This window comes from Bison bison, unplaced genomic scaffold, assembly GCF_000754665.1.
Source record: "Bison bison bison isolate TAMUID 2011002044 unplaced genomic scaffold, Bison_UMD1.0 scf7180017864295, whole genome shotgun sequence".
Classification (NCBI taxonomy): Eukaryota; Metazoa; Chordata; class Mammalia; order Artiodactyla; family Bovidae; genus Bison; species Bison bison.
In genome coordinates this window covers 3,938,827-3,955,409 of record NW_011494867.1, presented here as the reverse complement: position 1 = coordinate 3,955,409, position 16,583 = coordinate 3,938,827, and the positions used below count along the sequence as shown (strand labels likewise).

Genomic DNA, 16,583 nt, shown 5'->3' with positions numbered 1-16,583 from the left:
TATTGCCTGGAAAATCCCATGGACAGAGGAGCCTGGTAGGCTACAGTCCATGGGGTGGCAAAGAGTCGGACACGACTGAGCAACTTCACTTCACTTCACTTCTCTTTTCTTACAATTCAGTAACTCTGTCCCTCCCTTGGGTTCCCTGATTCTCAGTACATCTTTTTCATCCTCTGCTTATAGTTTGGAAAATGGGTTCACAGAAGCCTTTCTGTTTGCTTTCTGTTTTAGTTTCGGCATGGTTCATGATGGAGAAGGCAACCCCTGCAGGAAAACGGAAGGCAATATCATGTCACCCACGCTGACCGGAAACAATGGTGTGTTTTCATGGTCTTCATGCAGCCGGCAGTACCTCAAGAAATTCCTTAGGTAAGAAGACAAGCCGGGGCCAAGGGCATTCCCAGATTTGGAGGAGTGACTGTGAATGGTGCTCAGTAGACTGAAAACAAATACTTGGAGGGTTGATGATGATGATGATATTGTCATGACTGTGGCTGAAAAAAATACACAGAAGGCCTAATACCGTGTTACATGTTCTCCACGTAATGCCTCAGTCAGTCCTCACGTCAATCCTGTTATTATCCTCATTTTAGAGTTGAGGAAATTGAGTCTTCGGGTGGTTAATAGTGTTACTGAAGGTTCTACAGCTGGTCAGTTGAGGACAAAAGACACACACTTAGATCTGTTATGACTCCAAAAGCTGTGCTTAGAACTGTCTCCTCTAAGACATCCAGAGGTTGCTGGGTATATTATCTTTCTATTGTGACTGATTATTTTAATCTAGTCAATCAACTCGGTCATAAGAGTATTAAAAGTACTAAAATAGAGTGTTTGTTTTACAATGAATGGAGCATTGTGGCGATTGGCTATCTTGTTTGAAATGGCCAGGAGCTAACTTGGTGTCCAAAAGACATCCAAAGGGCATGATAGCTATGTAAAATTCCTTCAGTAACTCAGAACTCCTAGATTTATTACATTAGTAAAATGGGAGTTAGGAAGGTAGCACTGTTTGATTTGTATTAAATAATGAACACCAGCTTGACACTATTTGAAGTTTCCTTTGATTTTATTAAATATAATACATATTTAACCATTTGGACATTATGCAACACTAGAGGCATTAGACATGTATGCATGTATCTCATTTTTTACATGTGTGCAGATGTATCTTGTTAATCTATGTTGACGCACAAGAACACTCAGGTTCTAAAGGCATCTCCTCTTGACCAGGTATTAGGGAAACTAACCAAGTTTCTTTGGGAATTAATTCTCTTAATACTTTTTCTTTAACCTGTACCATTGCATATTATTTGCAGATGTTTACAGAATTAGCCATACACACAGGCAAGGATGATTCAGTGGAAGGATGTCAAACCAAATGATGCCCCAAAGGACAGTGAAATATTAACAATGCTTTTGCTATGTGACTTTGTCACATAGGAGAAATTCTTACTAATTTTCAATTTACGGTCTGGGGCCTAAAGTTACCTTTCCTATCTCATGTGAGAATAAAATCAATAAATATGATAAATCAAGGTCAACTTAGTATAAATTGAATTTCTTACTATAAGTTGAATATGATATAGTTAAATTCTTTCGGCTGATGATGACAATAAGAACAAGAAAAGCTAACTTTGAATGCTTCCTGTGTTCTGTTGAGCGTGTTACTTTGTCTTGCTTGATCTGTGAACAACTCTTACAGAAGTCAGATTCTGTTAGTAATCAGATACACAGGAGTTGGTTGTATTGGCTTGGTTGACTAGACCCCCATCTGTCTGACTCCAAAGTCATGTGTAACCACCATGCTGTTTTATCTCTCACTGACACCCTAGTTTAATTAATTTAAGTAAGTGGAGATAAGGTGCATGAAAATCCACCCCATTTGGACTGTGCTTTTTTCCAACACATCCCAGTTCAGTATACTTCGGGGAGATTGTTCTGCTTTGTTCCCATTGTATCCTTTCTCCTGATTTCTTTCAAAAACCTTATTCATTTGTTGCTCATAGAGATTACTGGAGGTAAAATACATCTTTGACCACACCCCATTATCTGTTTAAAACAAACACACACACAGCATGACTTTCAACTTTGTGGAGACAAGTAATTGTCTCTAGTTTATTTTATGACTTTAGTACTCACCACAGAGCAGGCACGCAGTAAAAATTTGTTGAATATTGTTGAATGAGACTGTTGGGGAAAGTTGACGTTCCCCATCTCCTCGCAGGCCAAGCTTAACCAGTCAGATAACTGTAACTTCCGGTCCCACATAAACACTTTGTGGTCCTGTAAATTTTGTTTTCTTAGACAGGACAGGACTCACTCTTAATTTTATGCACGTGCCTATTGCTTTGCCATGTTACATTTTCCTTTGCGTGAATGCATTCAGAGGTGTAGTGTTCTGTGTGGCGAGATCACAGATAAACATGAGAACTAATAAGGATGTGTTATTGCAGCACACCTCAGGCTGGGTGTCTGGTGGATGAGCCCAAGCAAACAGGACAGTATAAATACCCAGACAAACTGCCAGGACAGATGTACGACGCCGACACGCAGTGCAAGTGGCAGTTTGGGGCCAAAGCCAAGTTATGCGGCCTTGGTCTTGTGAAGGTATGTTTCTTGTGATTCCAAACCTACATTAAGAGTCTAACAGAAGTATAAACATTTGGTTTGCTAAGGCCAAGGGTTAGAGTCTGGGTTACCTCTAAAATGTCATTTGTTTGGCGTGATAATTAAGTGGCAATTTTACTGTCGATGAATTATCCAGACTTATCCCCCGTAGACCGTGCCTGGTTTAAATACCAAATTCCTCCTCTGTAGACAATGATTTTATCACAAGTAGTAAATCTAGATACAATGGCTTTCACCTAATGCTCGTAACTGTTTTTGTTCATTTCATTGTGTTTCATACTCTTTTTTTTTTAATTAATTAATTTAATTGGAGGATAATTACTTTACAGTATTGTGATGGTTTTTACCATACATCATCGTGAATCAGCCACAGGTATACATGTGTCCCCCCATCCTGAACCCCTCCTCCCACCTCCCTCCCTACCCTATCCCTCTGGGTTGTCCCAGAGGACCAGCTTTGGCTGCCTTACTTCACGCACAGAACTTGCTCTGGTCATGTATTTTATGTATGGTAATGTACATGTTTCAGTGTTATTCTCTTAAATCATCCTACCCTCACCTTTAATGTAATTCATATAAGACCATCACCCCTTCAAAATGCATACATATACCTTTTACAGTAATATGAACACAATCTTTGGCAGCTAACTTCTTTTGGTATGTAAAAATTCAAAGTCTCTCTTGAGTAATTTTAACAAGATTTTTGTGTGAAGTCTTTCTTTCAAGGAACACTTACCTGTTTTGTAAATAAGTTTGTATCATTTTTTTTAGATTCTGCATATAAGTGATGTGATATGATATTTGTCTTTCTCTGACTTACTTCACTTAGTATGATAAACTTCCCAGGTGGTACAGTGTTAAAGAATCTGCCTACCAAATGCAGGAGACCCAAGAGACACGCATTCGATCCCTGGGTTGGAAAGATCCCCTGGCGTAGGAAATGGCAATCCACTCTAGTATTCTTGCCTGGAAAATCCCCACGGACAGAGGAGCCTGGTAGGCTACGGTCCATGGGACCACAAAGAGCCAGACATGACTTAGTGGCTAAGCACAGCACAGTACATGATCATCTCTAGGTCGGTCTGTGTTGTTGCAAATGGCACTGTTTCATTCTTTTTTATGGCTAAGTAATATTCCATTGTGTATCCATATACCACATCTTCTTTATCCATTCATCTTTGCTGCACACCTGAAACTAACACAACATTGTTAGTCAACTGCGAAAGTGAAAGTCGCTCGGTCATGTCCAACTCTGCGTCCCCATGGACGATACAGTCAATGGGATGCACATCTGTCCATGCAGTTCTCCAGGCCAGAATACTGGAGTGGGTAGCCGTTCCCTTCTCCAGGGGATCTTCCCAACCCAGAGATCGAACCCAGGTCTCCCATGTTGCAGGCGGATTCTTTACCAGCTGAGCCACCAGGGAAGCCCAAGAATACTAGAGTGGGTCGTCTATCCCTTCTCCAGGGGCCCTTCCTGACCCAGGAATTGAATCAGGGTGTTAATCAACTATACACCAATATAAAATTTAAAATTAAAAAAAGGAAGACGTATCTTTTTATGAAAAAGATACATGGGAAAAAGCAAAAGTCCAGGAGGTAGAAATGGGAGAAACATCCTTCTAATTGGTCAGCAACCATGCCACTGATCACTAAGAAGTAGAATCATTTTTAAGCTGGTTGCTTCCTGGTATCCAAAGAGAAATATGGGAATCCTGAGTGTCTGGAGACCTGGAAATTATGGAGATTGGCAGCTGCTCTTCCCATCTCTGTGTCTCTTCCCTCCCCTCCTCTCTCCTGTCTCTTCCTTTTCTCTACCACCATTCCCACCATTGCAGCACCACCACCGCCCATCACCCTGTAGTAACTGCTAAGCAAGCCTCTGCTCCACACACGGCGTTCTGCTTAGAGACATATTTCACTGTTTCTCAACCTTCACAAAAGCCTTTTGAAGGGAGAATCATCACCTGCTTTTTAACTGGGGCTCAGAGAATTCCATTTGCCCAAAGCCACCCAACTTCAGAGGTTAAACAAATCTCCTCACCCATACTGATGAGCATGGGTGCTTCCTCCTTGTTAGGTAATACCAGTGTTTCCTAAACTTCAGCATTCACACTCAGTCCTTAGAAACTACTTTTATTGCTGCTACTGCTGCTCAGTCGCTTCAGTCGTGTCCGACTCTGTGCGACCCCAGAGATGGCGGCCCACCAGGCTTCCCCATCCCTGGGATTCTCCAGGCAAGAGTACTGGAGTGGGGTGCCATTGCCTTCTCCAGGGGATCTTCTCAACCCAGGGATCAAATACCACATCTCTTGTGTCTCCTGCAATGGCAGGCAGATTCCTTATCACTAGCTCTACCTGGGAATCCCATATGTCTGTTATTTTGTTGTTGTTGTTCAGTCACTCAGTCCTGTCCGACTCTTTGTGACCTCGTGAACTGCGGCACGCCAGGCATCCCTGTCCTTCACCATCTCCTGGAGTTTGCTCAAACTCATGTCCATTGAGTTGGTGATGCCATCTAACCATCTCATCCTCTGTAGTCCCCTTTTCCTCCTGCTTTCAGTCTTTCCTACCATCAGGGTCTTTCCTGGTGAGTTAGCTCTTCGCATCAGGTGGCCAAAGTACTGGAGCTTCAGCTTCAGCATCAGTCCTTCTAATGAATATTCAGGATTTACTTCCCTTAGGATTGACTGGGTTGATCTCCTTGCAGTCCAAGGGACTCTCAAGAGTCTTCTCCAACACCACAGTTCAAAAGCATCAATTCTTCAGCACTCAGCTTTCTTTATAGTCCAACTCTCACATCCATACATGACTACTGGAAAAACCATAGATTTGACTAGGCAGACCTTTGTTGGCAAAGTAATGTCTCTGCTTTTTAATATGCTGGTCTGGGTTTGTCATAGCTTTTCTTCCAAGGAGCAAGCATCTTTTAATTTCATGGCTGCAGTCACCATCTGCAGTGATTTGGGGACCCAAGAAAATAAAATTTGTCACTGTTTCCATTGTTTCCCCATCTACTTGCCATGAAGTGGTATATACCATGAAGTTATACCCCCAGTAAAAATTATTTTAAAGAGAATTTGACATTGGGAGGAATAAAGAGAAACTTTCTAGTATCTAAATCACAGCTACTTTGTAATCTGCTAAATTTACTACATCACATTTCAACTTCTAGCAACTCTCTCAGGGACTTAGAGTCCAGCTGTGTTGATGAGCTTGTAAGTTTTTCAGGCATTTCCTGGTTCTGTGTCCACAGGTCTTTGTGTGCTTTCCATCCTGAAATGCTGCGTGGCCATGAGGACAAGTATTTCTCTTTTTCATTATTACTGTTGTTAAAGATTCAGCTCAAATATTACCTCCGTTTTTCCCCCAAGGAAACTTAAACTCCACTTTCCCTGAGCTCTGTTTTCACCCTTTATGCCACCTTCACAGACTTGTGATACTAATATTTTAACTGTCTGTGTATGTCTCTTGCCTCAGTAGATAGAGTGTCTGCAATGCCTGGCATATACCTGACGTATTAACAGATACTCAGTAACTGCTTATTGGATTTACAATGATAATCAAAGGCCACATTTTTCTTGTGGCTGTTCCACATAGCATGTGGGATCTTCGTTCCCTGAACAGGGATCGAACCTGTGTCCTCTTTATTGGGAGCACGAAGTCTTAACCCCTGGGCCACCAAGGACATCTGATCAGAGCCCACATATTGTTAGCACTCCCGTTTTCAGAACATGGACAATTTTGCCTCTATCTCTTTCTCATCATTCCTCAAGGAAGCAGGAGTAGCTTCTCTTGAGGAGCCAAAGATGACTCTGGGGCTTGGGGCTTGTGCAGCTGATAGGATGGGGGTGTCATAAGTGAGCTGTGGAACATGGAACAGATTTGGGGGGACAGCTGGGGAATTGTGTTTTGGTTGTATTAAATTTGAGATGCTTGATAAAGTTGGATTGGCAGAGACCTTTAACCTTTGTGCATCTCATACTTCCCTTAAAGGGGCATCCAATCATTAGAAACAGTAGGAGAAGGTGGGCACCCAGGGACCAGATGGAACAATGGACAGCGCTGAGACTCCTTAAAAATCACATCCAGGCAACACAAGGCCTTTGGGGTCTCCATGCTTATTTTCTTTTTCCCTTAAATTATGACTTAAGACTAAGGAATTATAGATAAGGAAAAGTTAGATGAATAGGCTGAAAAAATAAAAAGAGGTAAGAACAAGAAAGAAAAAAGTGCAAACTCTGATTTCCGTTTCTTTTGAAAGAAAGCTTGCTCTGAAGGCTCTGGGGTCGTCAGAACACGTCGTTGGCTATAATTACACTTGACTTCTGTGCTCCACCACAAAAGAAATAACATGTTTGCACAGCCAGTCGTATTTCACTCTGGAATCCCTGTGTTTCTGTGTTTTGCTTGATTTTCCTGGTCTCCTCCAGCTGCCCCTTTTCCTTGGCCCTGTGGCTTGGCGTTGGCCACGGATTGGGGCCTCTGTTGCTTTGGTCCACTCTGGGGCCATTTTGGTGGCTGCCACATTGGCTCTGGGTGTGTGTTATGGCTTGACCTGGGCTGTAAGAGAGAAAGCAGTTTAATTCTGAAAGCCTTTCTCGCTGCAGCTTTGTTTCCATGGTGACCTCCCATCCCTCTGTTTCGTTTTGATAGAGACGGGTTTTTTCCACCTTAACTGGTCCCTCTTGGATTCAGGGTGACCCAGATGGGAATGCACGGAGATGGTAAACTTCATTCGTCTAGTTGGAAGGCTGCCTCACGCTTTCTACTAATGTCAGTGACAGGTCCATTTCCATGGGAAACGTTTCCATGTAGTGTCTTATGAGCTGTGTTGAGATTTGGAAATACTTTGTGCAAGCGTGCTAAATCACTTCAGTCGTGTCCGACTCTTTGTGACCCCACAGACTGTAGCCCGCCAGGCTCCTCTGTCCATGGGATTCTTCAGGCAAGAGTACTGGAATGGTTTGCCATGCCCTCCTCCAGGAGATCTTCTCAACCCAGGGATCAAGAGGTCCTTCCCTTCTCTTTTTAAGAGACACACTATACAACCCACAAGACAAGACTCGCTGCCTGCACCTCCTGTTTCCCTATGTTTTCTGTCTAATGGAACACTTTTGTTGTCAAAGATTTCTAAGTATGTTCTTGCCATGTGTTTCTAACCATGGAATCTCTGTTAACTGGAATGCTTGGAGAATTGGGTGCCTGGTTCACTGAATTTTCAGGGCTCCAACAAGTGACCATAAAAATCATGTTGTTTTCTCCCTCATTGTTAATTTTCCCCAAAATGGACCTTGGTCACTAGAATGTGGCAAATGAAACAGAATGACTGATGATTCGTGATTTTGACCTTCCATTTATGATGTCATTCTGAAAAGCAAGTTTACCTTTTGAACTGGAAGGAATCTGGTTCAGTCACTTTACTTTATAAATAGACAGTCAAGGGGTAGAGAAGTTGAGAGCTTTTTGACAACCGTTGGTAATGAAAGCAGATCCAGTGCTGTGGTCAAGGACCCAGACTCTGGAATCCGGCCCCTTTGGCACTTACCAGCTTGGTGACTTGACAGCTTGAGAGTGCCAGCATCTTGCTCAGTTCCCTCATCTAAATGAGGTGATATAAGGCAATGGCCCCCAGTCTTTCACGCATCAGGGACTCGTTTCTTGGAAGACAATCTTTCCATGGAGCAGAGCAGTGGCAATGGCAAGGGAGTGGTTTCAGGATAATTCAAGCACATTGCACTATTGTGCTCCTGTGAGAATCTAATGTCACCAATGACCTGACGGGAGGCAGAGATCAAGCCGTAATGAGCACGATGGGAGCAGCTGTAAACACAGATGAGGCTTCGCTCCCTCACCTGCAGCTCACCTCCTGCTGTGCATCCCAGTTCCTAACAGGCCTGTACTGGTCCATGCCCTGGGGCTTGGGGATCCCAATGTAAAGGACTAGTGTCCACCACTAAATGATGTTAATGACAGTATTCATTACCTGTGGCTGCTGGAATCAGTTTCCATGAACTGATTGAGGTAAAACAGCTCAAATGTATTTTCTTGCAGTTCTGGAGGTAGACTTCTGAAATGCATCACACTGGTCTACAGTCAAGAGTTGGTGAGGTTGTGCTCCTTCTGGAAACTCTAGAAGAGCTGGCATTTTCTTGCCTTCTCCAGCCTCCCAAAGCTGCTTGTATCCCTTGATTCATGGCCTCCTCCTCCCTCTTCAAAAGCCAGCAACACCTCCCTGAGTCCTCCCCACAGTGCCATCTCTCTGGTTCTCTTCTGGCACCCTCTTCTCTGTTTAAGGACCCATGTGATTACCTGGGGTCCATCTGGAAAATCTAAGACCATCTCCATCTCAAAGGCAATGGATTAACACCATCAATTTTATTTGCAACTTTAATGCTCCTTTGCTGTTATCACCTAGGACAGTCACAGGTTCCTAGAGCTCGGATGTGGTTGTTTGCATGGGGAGAGGGCATCATTCTGCCGAGTACAATCCAGCTTGTTGTTATTTAGTCACTCAGTTGTGTCCGACTCTGCGACCCCATGAACTGTAGCCCGCCAGGCTCCTCGGTCCATGGGATTTCCCAGCCAAGAATACTGGAGTGGGTTGCCATGTCCTTCTCCCATCTTCTGCCATTTCCTTCTCAAGCAAATAAATTAGCTTGAGAGTTAATTTATTTCATCGGTCTGGTGTAAGAATGAAGTTGTCCAGATGCTTGAAAGTTATAAAGGTCAAGAAGGCAATGGTCATTACACTTTCATCCTTGGGAATAACCCTTCTGAGGCAAGTGCTGATTTTATCACTTATTCATAGATGAGGAAACTGCCATTTAAAGGGCTTCTATAGCTTGTCCATAGGTCATGCAACCTGGGAAATGCAGAACAAGGCTTTGAATCAGAGTTGCATTAATCCGGTCTTGATCTATTCTACTTTGATGATAATAGTGGTGGTGATGGTGCTATGCTGAATCTCTTAGTTAAAAGTGTCTAAGTTAACTATCGTTACCTCCTAGTCATTACTAAACACATACGGATATACAGATAATGTGGAAATTTCCTGCTTCTACGTTTGCTAGGACGTTTTACCAGTTACTTTGCCACCACTAACTTCACTTGCCTCTCCTTTCCAGATAACATCCCATTTCAGCCACCCCAAAACAGAATGTGGTGTACAACAGCTTTGGATATTTTCATTTTTATTGTATCATCACACTTACCAGCTCCTTCTTTCCTTTCAGGACATTTGCAAATCCCTTTGGTGCCACCGAGTGGGCCACAGGTGTGAGACCAAGTTCATGCCTGCCGCGGAAGGGACCGTTTGTGGCTTAAGTATGGTAAACTGCATACTAGTTCTTAGTTCTAGAGACTTAATGACGCAGTGGACCCAAACTACGTGTACCGTGACCTCAGAACGGAATGCTTTGGCTGCATCTATTTTCTGACTTCGCTTTCAATTAACTAGCTATTCTTTAGCAGCTCTTCTCAAACTCATAGCTAATATAGCCGAGTTGGCTCCATTTTTTTTAAGAAGGGTTTTTTCCTTCTGCCTTTGTTTTCCGTTTTTAGATGGAGGCTTGGGCTTAAGTGTTTCTCTTTCAGTGAGCTGGAGGGTTTCATTGTCTGTTTGCTGTTTTAACAATTTATATTTATTTGGCTATGTCAGCTCTTCGCTGTGGCCCACAGAACCACCTCTGGGCCATGTGGGCTCTTCATCGCAGCACACGGACTCTCTAGTGGTGGTGCTCAGACTCTGCAGTTGCAACACATGGGCTTAGTTGCTCCACAGCATGTGGGATCTTAGTTCCCCAGTAAAGGATTGAACCCATGCCCCCCTGCATTGCAAGGCGGATTCTTAACCACTGGACCGCTGGGGGAGCCCCTCGACTGTTTGCTTTTTAAACTTGATTCAGTATAGACAAGTCTCAGGAAGCAGGTATTTCCTTCAGTAACAAAGAAAGGACTGCCCCTCCATACAGCACATCTGAGACTCCCCTCCCAGGGCCATCAATGAGCTTCTGACATGCCCGATAGAGGCATTCTGTCCCTTATAGTAAATTCTCTTAGATTAGAAATACCTAAATGTTCTAATAGTTGTTGTTCAGTTACTAAGTTGTGTTCAACTCTTTGTGACCACATGGACTGCAGCACACCAGGCCTCCCTGACCTTCACCATCTCCCAGAGCTTGGTCAAACTCATGTCCATTGAGTCGTTGATGCCATCCAACCATCTCATCCTCTGTCATCCCCTTCTCTTCCTGTCTTCAATCTTTCCCTGCATCAGGGTCTTTTCCATTGAGCAGGCTTTTTCCATCAAGTGACCAAAGTATTGGAGCTTCAGCATCAGTCCTTCCGGTGAATATTCAGAGTTTATTTCCTTTAGGATTGGCTGGTTTGAGCTCCTTGCTGTCCAAGGGACTCTTCGAGCACCACAATTCAAAAGCATCAATTCTTTGGCACTCAGCCTTCTTAATGGTCCAACTCTCACATCAGTACATGACTACTGGAAAAACCATAGCTTTCACTATATGGGCCTTTGTCAGCAGAGTGATGTCTCAGCTTTTTAATATGCTGTCTAGGTTTGTCATAACTTCTTCCAAGGAGCAAGTGGTCTTTTAATTTCATGGCTGTAGTCACTGTCTGCAGTGATTTTGGAGCCCAAGAAAATAAAATCTGTCACTGCTTCCACTTTTTCCCCATGTATTTATTTGCCATGAAGTGATGGGACTGGATGCCATGATCTTAGTTTTTTGAATGTTGAGTTTTAAACCAGCTTTTTCACTTACTTCCTTCACACTCATCAAGAGGCTCTTTAGTTCCTCTTTACTGTCTGCCATTGGAGCTTAGGCGACTGAGTTTAATCCCAGTCTTTGCTAATTGTGTTGCTAGTTGGGTAGTTTGAGCAAGTTAGTATTTCTTTGCTAAATTTCTCTCACTCAGTTATTCACTGCTTCATGCTTTGTGAGAGTTGTATTAGTTACTGTATCAAGTTTCCCCCACCCTTCTGTGGCATCCTTGTGGACCTATAAGCAACTTCATAAACTGTAGCTGCTTCTGTTATTGTTGTTGGCTGTTGTTACTTTGTCACAACCACTGAGCTTAGCCCAGGAAAATCATATTCCTGGTGGGGAAGGTTCAGATTCATGCTTATGGTTGACAAAATCCTCAAATGACCCATCATCCCCCCTTCAAAGTTCTGAGGCATGCGGTATGATTTCGTGTAAACTCTGAAGTGGCAAGGAATCTGGGGAAAGAGAACTGGGGGAGCTCATAAGCACATGGCAAGGAATTGAGAGGAAGTCCTCTTTTGACCTCGTCCCAATACACTCGCAACCAAGCCTTGCAAATAGCAAACAGCCACGAAGCCAAGGGTGTCACAGGGGAAAAGTGGAGATTTGAAAGTGAAAACCCCCTCCCCTTAATTCTGTAACTGAACCCCCACTCCTCGGTAGAACCTGGCATGATCCAAACCCCAACTCTTTGGATCTCATTGCAGCGGCTTTTAGGCAAGTGTGCAGTCATGCTAAGTCATGCAGAACTTGCTCATAATAAAAGCACCACAGGGGAAGAAAACCACTCCTTGGGGGCCCCAAGGGACAGAGGGAACCCGCATAACTGGACTGAAGGACAAAGGAGAATACAGATGGAAAGATCTGCACAGAAAACAGCTCTTGAACTTGAGCAGATCACCAGCCCAGGAGAGACCCAGAGCTAGTTTGGAAGGGACACTCTGCCCAAAGTCATCAGCCGGACCTTTCATACAGACGGGGGCAAAGGGTTCCCTAGAGGCACAGTTTGTGTGGCCTGAAAGCTACTCGGTGTCATCAGAAATGCTCTTATGGGGATGGTTTGAAATAAAAATGTATGCATAATTATACCTGTCTATCTCATGTGATAATCATCATGATAAATTCTGTGTTCCTGTCTGAAAAACAGATTCCCTTGGAAGGCATGAGCCTGGGGTTCTCTGCACCCCATTGTTTGCAAATGTCAAGGCAGGCTCCGTGGGCACATCTGCGCTGCCTCCCTGGGCTCTTGGGTGGACCCTTATCTGCACACGTCACCCGGATGGCTCACAAAGCCTGCCCTACTCAGCCCGCTGGTGACAGATGCCCTTTCCCGTAGATGTCAGCCGTTCAGAATGCACGCGCTGAACACGGGGTACCGGCAGGGGTGGCTAGCAATGCCTCGAGAGCATCTGCAGCCTCCTGTTTGCTGCCAGACGGGTTTTTCCCGTTGTCCCGCAGGTGTCTAACCTCTGCCCGCTTTCCCAGCTGGTCTCTGAATGTCACACATTGTTTTCACAGTGGTGTCGGCAAGGCCAGTGTGTCAAGCTGGGGGACCTGGGGCCCCGGCCCATCCACGGCCAGTGGTCCGCCTGGTCGAAGTGGTCAGAGTGTTCCCGAACGTGTGGCGGAGGTGTCAGGTATCAGGAGAGACATTGCAACAACCCCAAGTAAGGCTTCGACAGAAAGTCCGTGTTTGTAAGACGCGAACTTTCAGCCTGCTCCATCTTGCCTATTTGTTTATCTTGCTTATGCCTGTTTTTAAGGGTGGTTTTCTTCTGTCTGGTTAATAGCAATCAACGAGGGTTTTACTGTTTGTATATAAACACTGTGTGCACTTCCCTGGTGGCTCAGTGGTAAAGAACCCACCTGCCCCTGCAGGAGACTCAAGTTCGATCCCTGGGTTGGGGAGATCCCCTAGAGGAAGAAGTGGCAACCCACTCCAGTATTCCTGCCTGGAGAATCCCATGGACAGAGGAGCCTGCTGGGCTACAGTCCCTGCTGCTTAGTCGCTCAGTTGTGTCCAACTCTTTGCAGCCCCATGGACTGCAGCCTGCCAGGCAAGAATACTGGAGTGGCTTGCCATTTCCTATTCCAGGGGATCGTCCCAACCCAGGGATCGAACCCATGGCTCTTGTGTCTCCTGCATTGTAGGCGGATTCTTTACCCACTGAGCCACCTGGGGGCTATAGTCCATGGGGTCGCAAAAGAGTCGGACACAGCTTATCGACTAAACAGCAACAAGTGCGCTGGGGGAGGTGAGCTGGGCAGAAACCTGAAAAGAGCAAAGGAGTTTATTCTCTGACTGCTGATCACAGATTCCAGTAATGGGGTGGATTACTTTCGGCATCTAAATTAGAGCTGCGTGCCTGGGATACTGTAGAACATAGAAGCTTGGCTGGTGGACGGTGTGTGAGTGCATGCGTGTGTGTGTGAGAAACTGATGACCTGGAGAAAGCATGTGGATTTTTGCCCTGCAGGAATGTACATCAGCACGTGTTGACAGATATGCCTGATTTTTAAAGAGAAACCAGAAATCTGAAAAAAATGTTGTGAAATTTCCTAATTTGTAAAATATCGACCACACATTCAATTTTCTTTAGAAAAATAAAAGGCTGGGAGGACTCATCAAATACCTCTGGGGTGAAACTGGCTCATGGGCACCCTCTGATCTGGTGGCCTTGAGATTCTGAGCTGTCTGTCTCTGTGCAGAGAAGGTGGTGTCATGTTACTTTCCTCGGCCCTAATTCCCCCATGCAGCGCGTGTGAGATATATGTTTCCTGATGGGCGGCGTGATGTCAAGAGAGCTCAGGACTTGGAAACAGAAAGATGTGACTCCAGATTCTGGGTCCACCACGTATTAATGGCGTCGCTCTGGGAAGGTTGCTTGAACTTGGAGGTTGGGTTAACATATAAGATGGAGATGAGAACACCCACTTCAGATGGTTTGAGGAGATTGGAAATTGTGTCTGTAGAGTTTCTGGCACACTGGGGAGCATCCAGGGGACATTCAGCGAAAGTTTGGAGATCCACGTGGTTTTTAATTATCTTCATCCTAAACCTGTGGGCTTCCCAGATGGCACTATGGTAAAGAACCTACCTGCCAATGCAGGAGATATAAGAAACCTGGGTTCGATCCCTGGGTTGGGAAGATCCCCTGGAGGAGGAAATGGCAACCCACTCCAGTATTCTTGCCTTGAGAATCCTATGGACAGAGGAACCTGGTGGGCTACAGTCCATGGGGTCACAAAGAGTTGGACATGATTAGGCACAAACACACACATGTCCTAAACTCACCAGGAATACGGGTAACAGAGGGTCAGCCCTCAGAAGCAGTGGGGAGAGGGCTTCCTGATGAAATCAGACATGAGAGAAGGCGATGGAGTGAGAAGAAAGTGATGGGACCTTGGAAAACAGTGGATTTAATTTTCCAGCATGACTTGGTATGGATGTTGAGAACAGAGGCTCTTAGGCCCAGTACCTGAGTTTGCCTCCTACTCCGCCCCTGCCTAGCTGGGTGGCCTTGGACAACTGACTCTCCCTGTCCTGCCCTACGTCCCTCATTTGTAAAAAATGAGATAATGACAGGATCTACCTCATATGAGCTGGTGTTTATAAGTGCTGGTATTTATAAAGTGCCTGGCACATTGTAAGCACTGATGTTTAGTAGGTTGAGAATGTAAATAAATAATGAAACTACAGCAAAAGGAAATTTTGAAAAGACAAATAGTCACCTGAGTCAGCATCTGAGCTGGATCAAGAGGCCAGTTTGTTCCCTAATATAAGGGAGGGTTTGGAGATTCTTTGACCAGGGTTTGTTAGGTGGCATTTGGAATATCTCAGAGGCTGATGTAGGATCTCTAAGCTTCGGCACTCTTAACGTTTAGGTTGAAAATTTTTCTGTTGTGAAGGTTTGTCCTGTACGTGGCAAGGTGTTTAGTAATAGTTCTGAGCTCTACCCACTCCATGCCAGTAAGACGACTCCCCCTCCCTACTCAACTTCCAAGTCGTGGCAATGAAAATATCTCCAGACGTGGCCCAGCATCCTGAGGGGGCACAGTCATTCCCTTGTTAAGTCATTCTGCTCTAATCAGACCCAGTAACTCACTATAATGAAAGGAAGACTTGTGATGCATTTACAGTTTAGACCAGATCATTAAAACCACCCTCCACATACACTGAGTATAGCCCGTGTCTTGGATAGAATTTTTAGAATCATTCTATTACTTTTCATTTTTGCAGCGTATTTCGTGGATCTGGTTTTCATACATCGCAACATTTTACAATCTCGATATTTTCCCAAGAACGAAAGAGATTACCTAATTCAATAGCTCTGCTGGTGAAGTGCATGAATGACGCCCCTGAGATTTAAATTAAAGCCTCTCTCATATCTGTGGGATTGAGAGCTCTTATTATAACAAGAAATTGTTCTTGGAAATAGCATACTGTAATTTTAGAAACACCTAATACAAGAATTAATCATTCGAGTGGTTCAGTTTGGTGCAATTTTATCATCTCAAACAAGATTGAGGCTAATCAGGATTTTGGTTAATTATGCACAAAGTCACAAATAAAGCAAGTAAATGATTGGCTGTTTGGAAACAATTGAATCAGTTCTCCATTCTTAGTTCATGTTGTCGTCCTAAGGCTGGTTTTTTCCTCTTTCAGGTTACTGATTTCTTTCTTGATTCAGTTGAAACATTTGGTCTGTTCAGATCACTCAGCTTGAGTACTTTCATTTCTTCATGTGAAAAGCAATGTGAGCTTTTTATTTCACATAATGATGGTTTTCCCAGAGCATATTTTGTTTCATAAAAAAATGAATTATTTCTAGTTGATTCATGGATTTATCAAACTTTTCAGCTTCAAAAGGACTGAAAGGTTATCTGGTCCTGGAATGGCCAGACCCAGCACATGTGGCCCTTTGTCTTTGCCCCATGTCTGTGACAGACCCATTCACCAAAGCCCCTGTGTTTTGCTGATCTCTACTCTGCCTCGGGAACTTTCTCAAAAGACTTTTCCAGGCATTTGCTGTCAATCAGGGTGGAACAGATGCATGAGCTGAAACCTGTTGTTTCATCTGATGATTTTGCAAATGGGTAGCCAGAAGAGACGGAGGCTCCCTTTCAGAGTGGCAGGCCTTGTTTAGGGCACCAGGCTGGGGGGGGGGGGGG

General features: G+C 44.3%; 1 protein-coding gene across 1 annotated transcript in view; it reads left to right on the top strand.

The window, feature by feature from the left end:
- ADAMTS18 (ADAM metallopeptidase with thrombospondin type 1 motif, 18) overlaps positions 1 to 16,583 on the top strand; it is a 149,824-nt gene that overhangs the window by 81,923 nt on the left and 51,318 nt on the right. The window contains exons 10-13 of the mRNA XM_010850857.1: positions 232 to 369; positions 2,454 to 2,607; positions 9,864 to 9,959; positions 12,930 to 13,078. Coding sequence (XP_010849159.1) covers positions 232 to 369; positions 2,454 to 2,607; positions 9,864 to 9,959; positions 12,930 to 13,078 — 537 coding nt within the window. The remainder of the gene's footprint in view (positions 1 to 231; positions 370 to 2,453; positions 2,608 to 9,863; positions 9,960 to 12,929; positions 13,079 to 16,583) is intronic.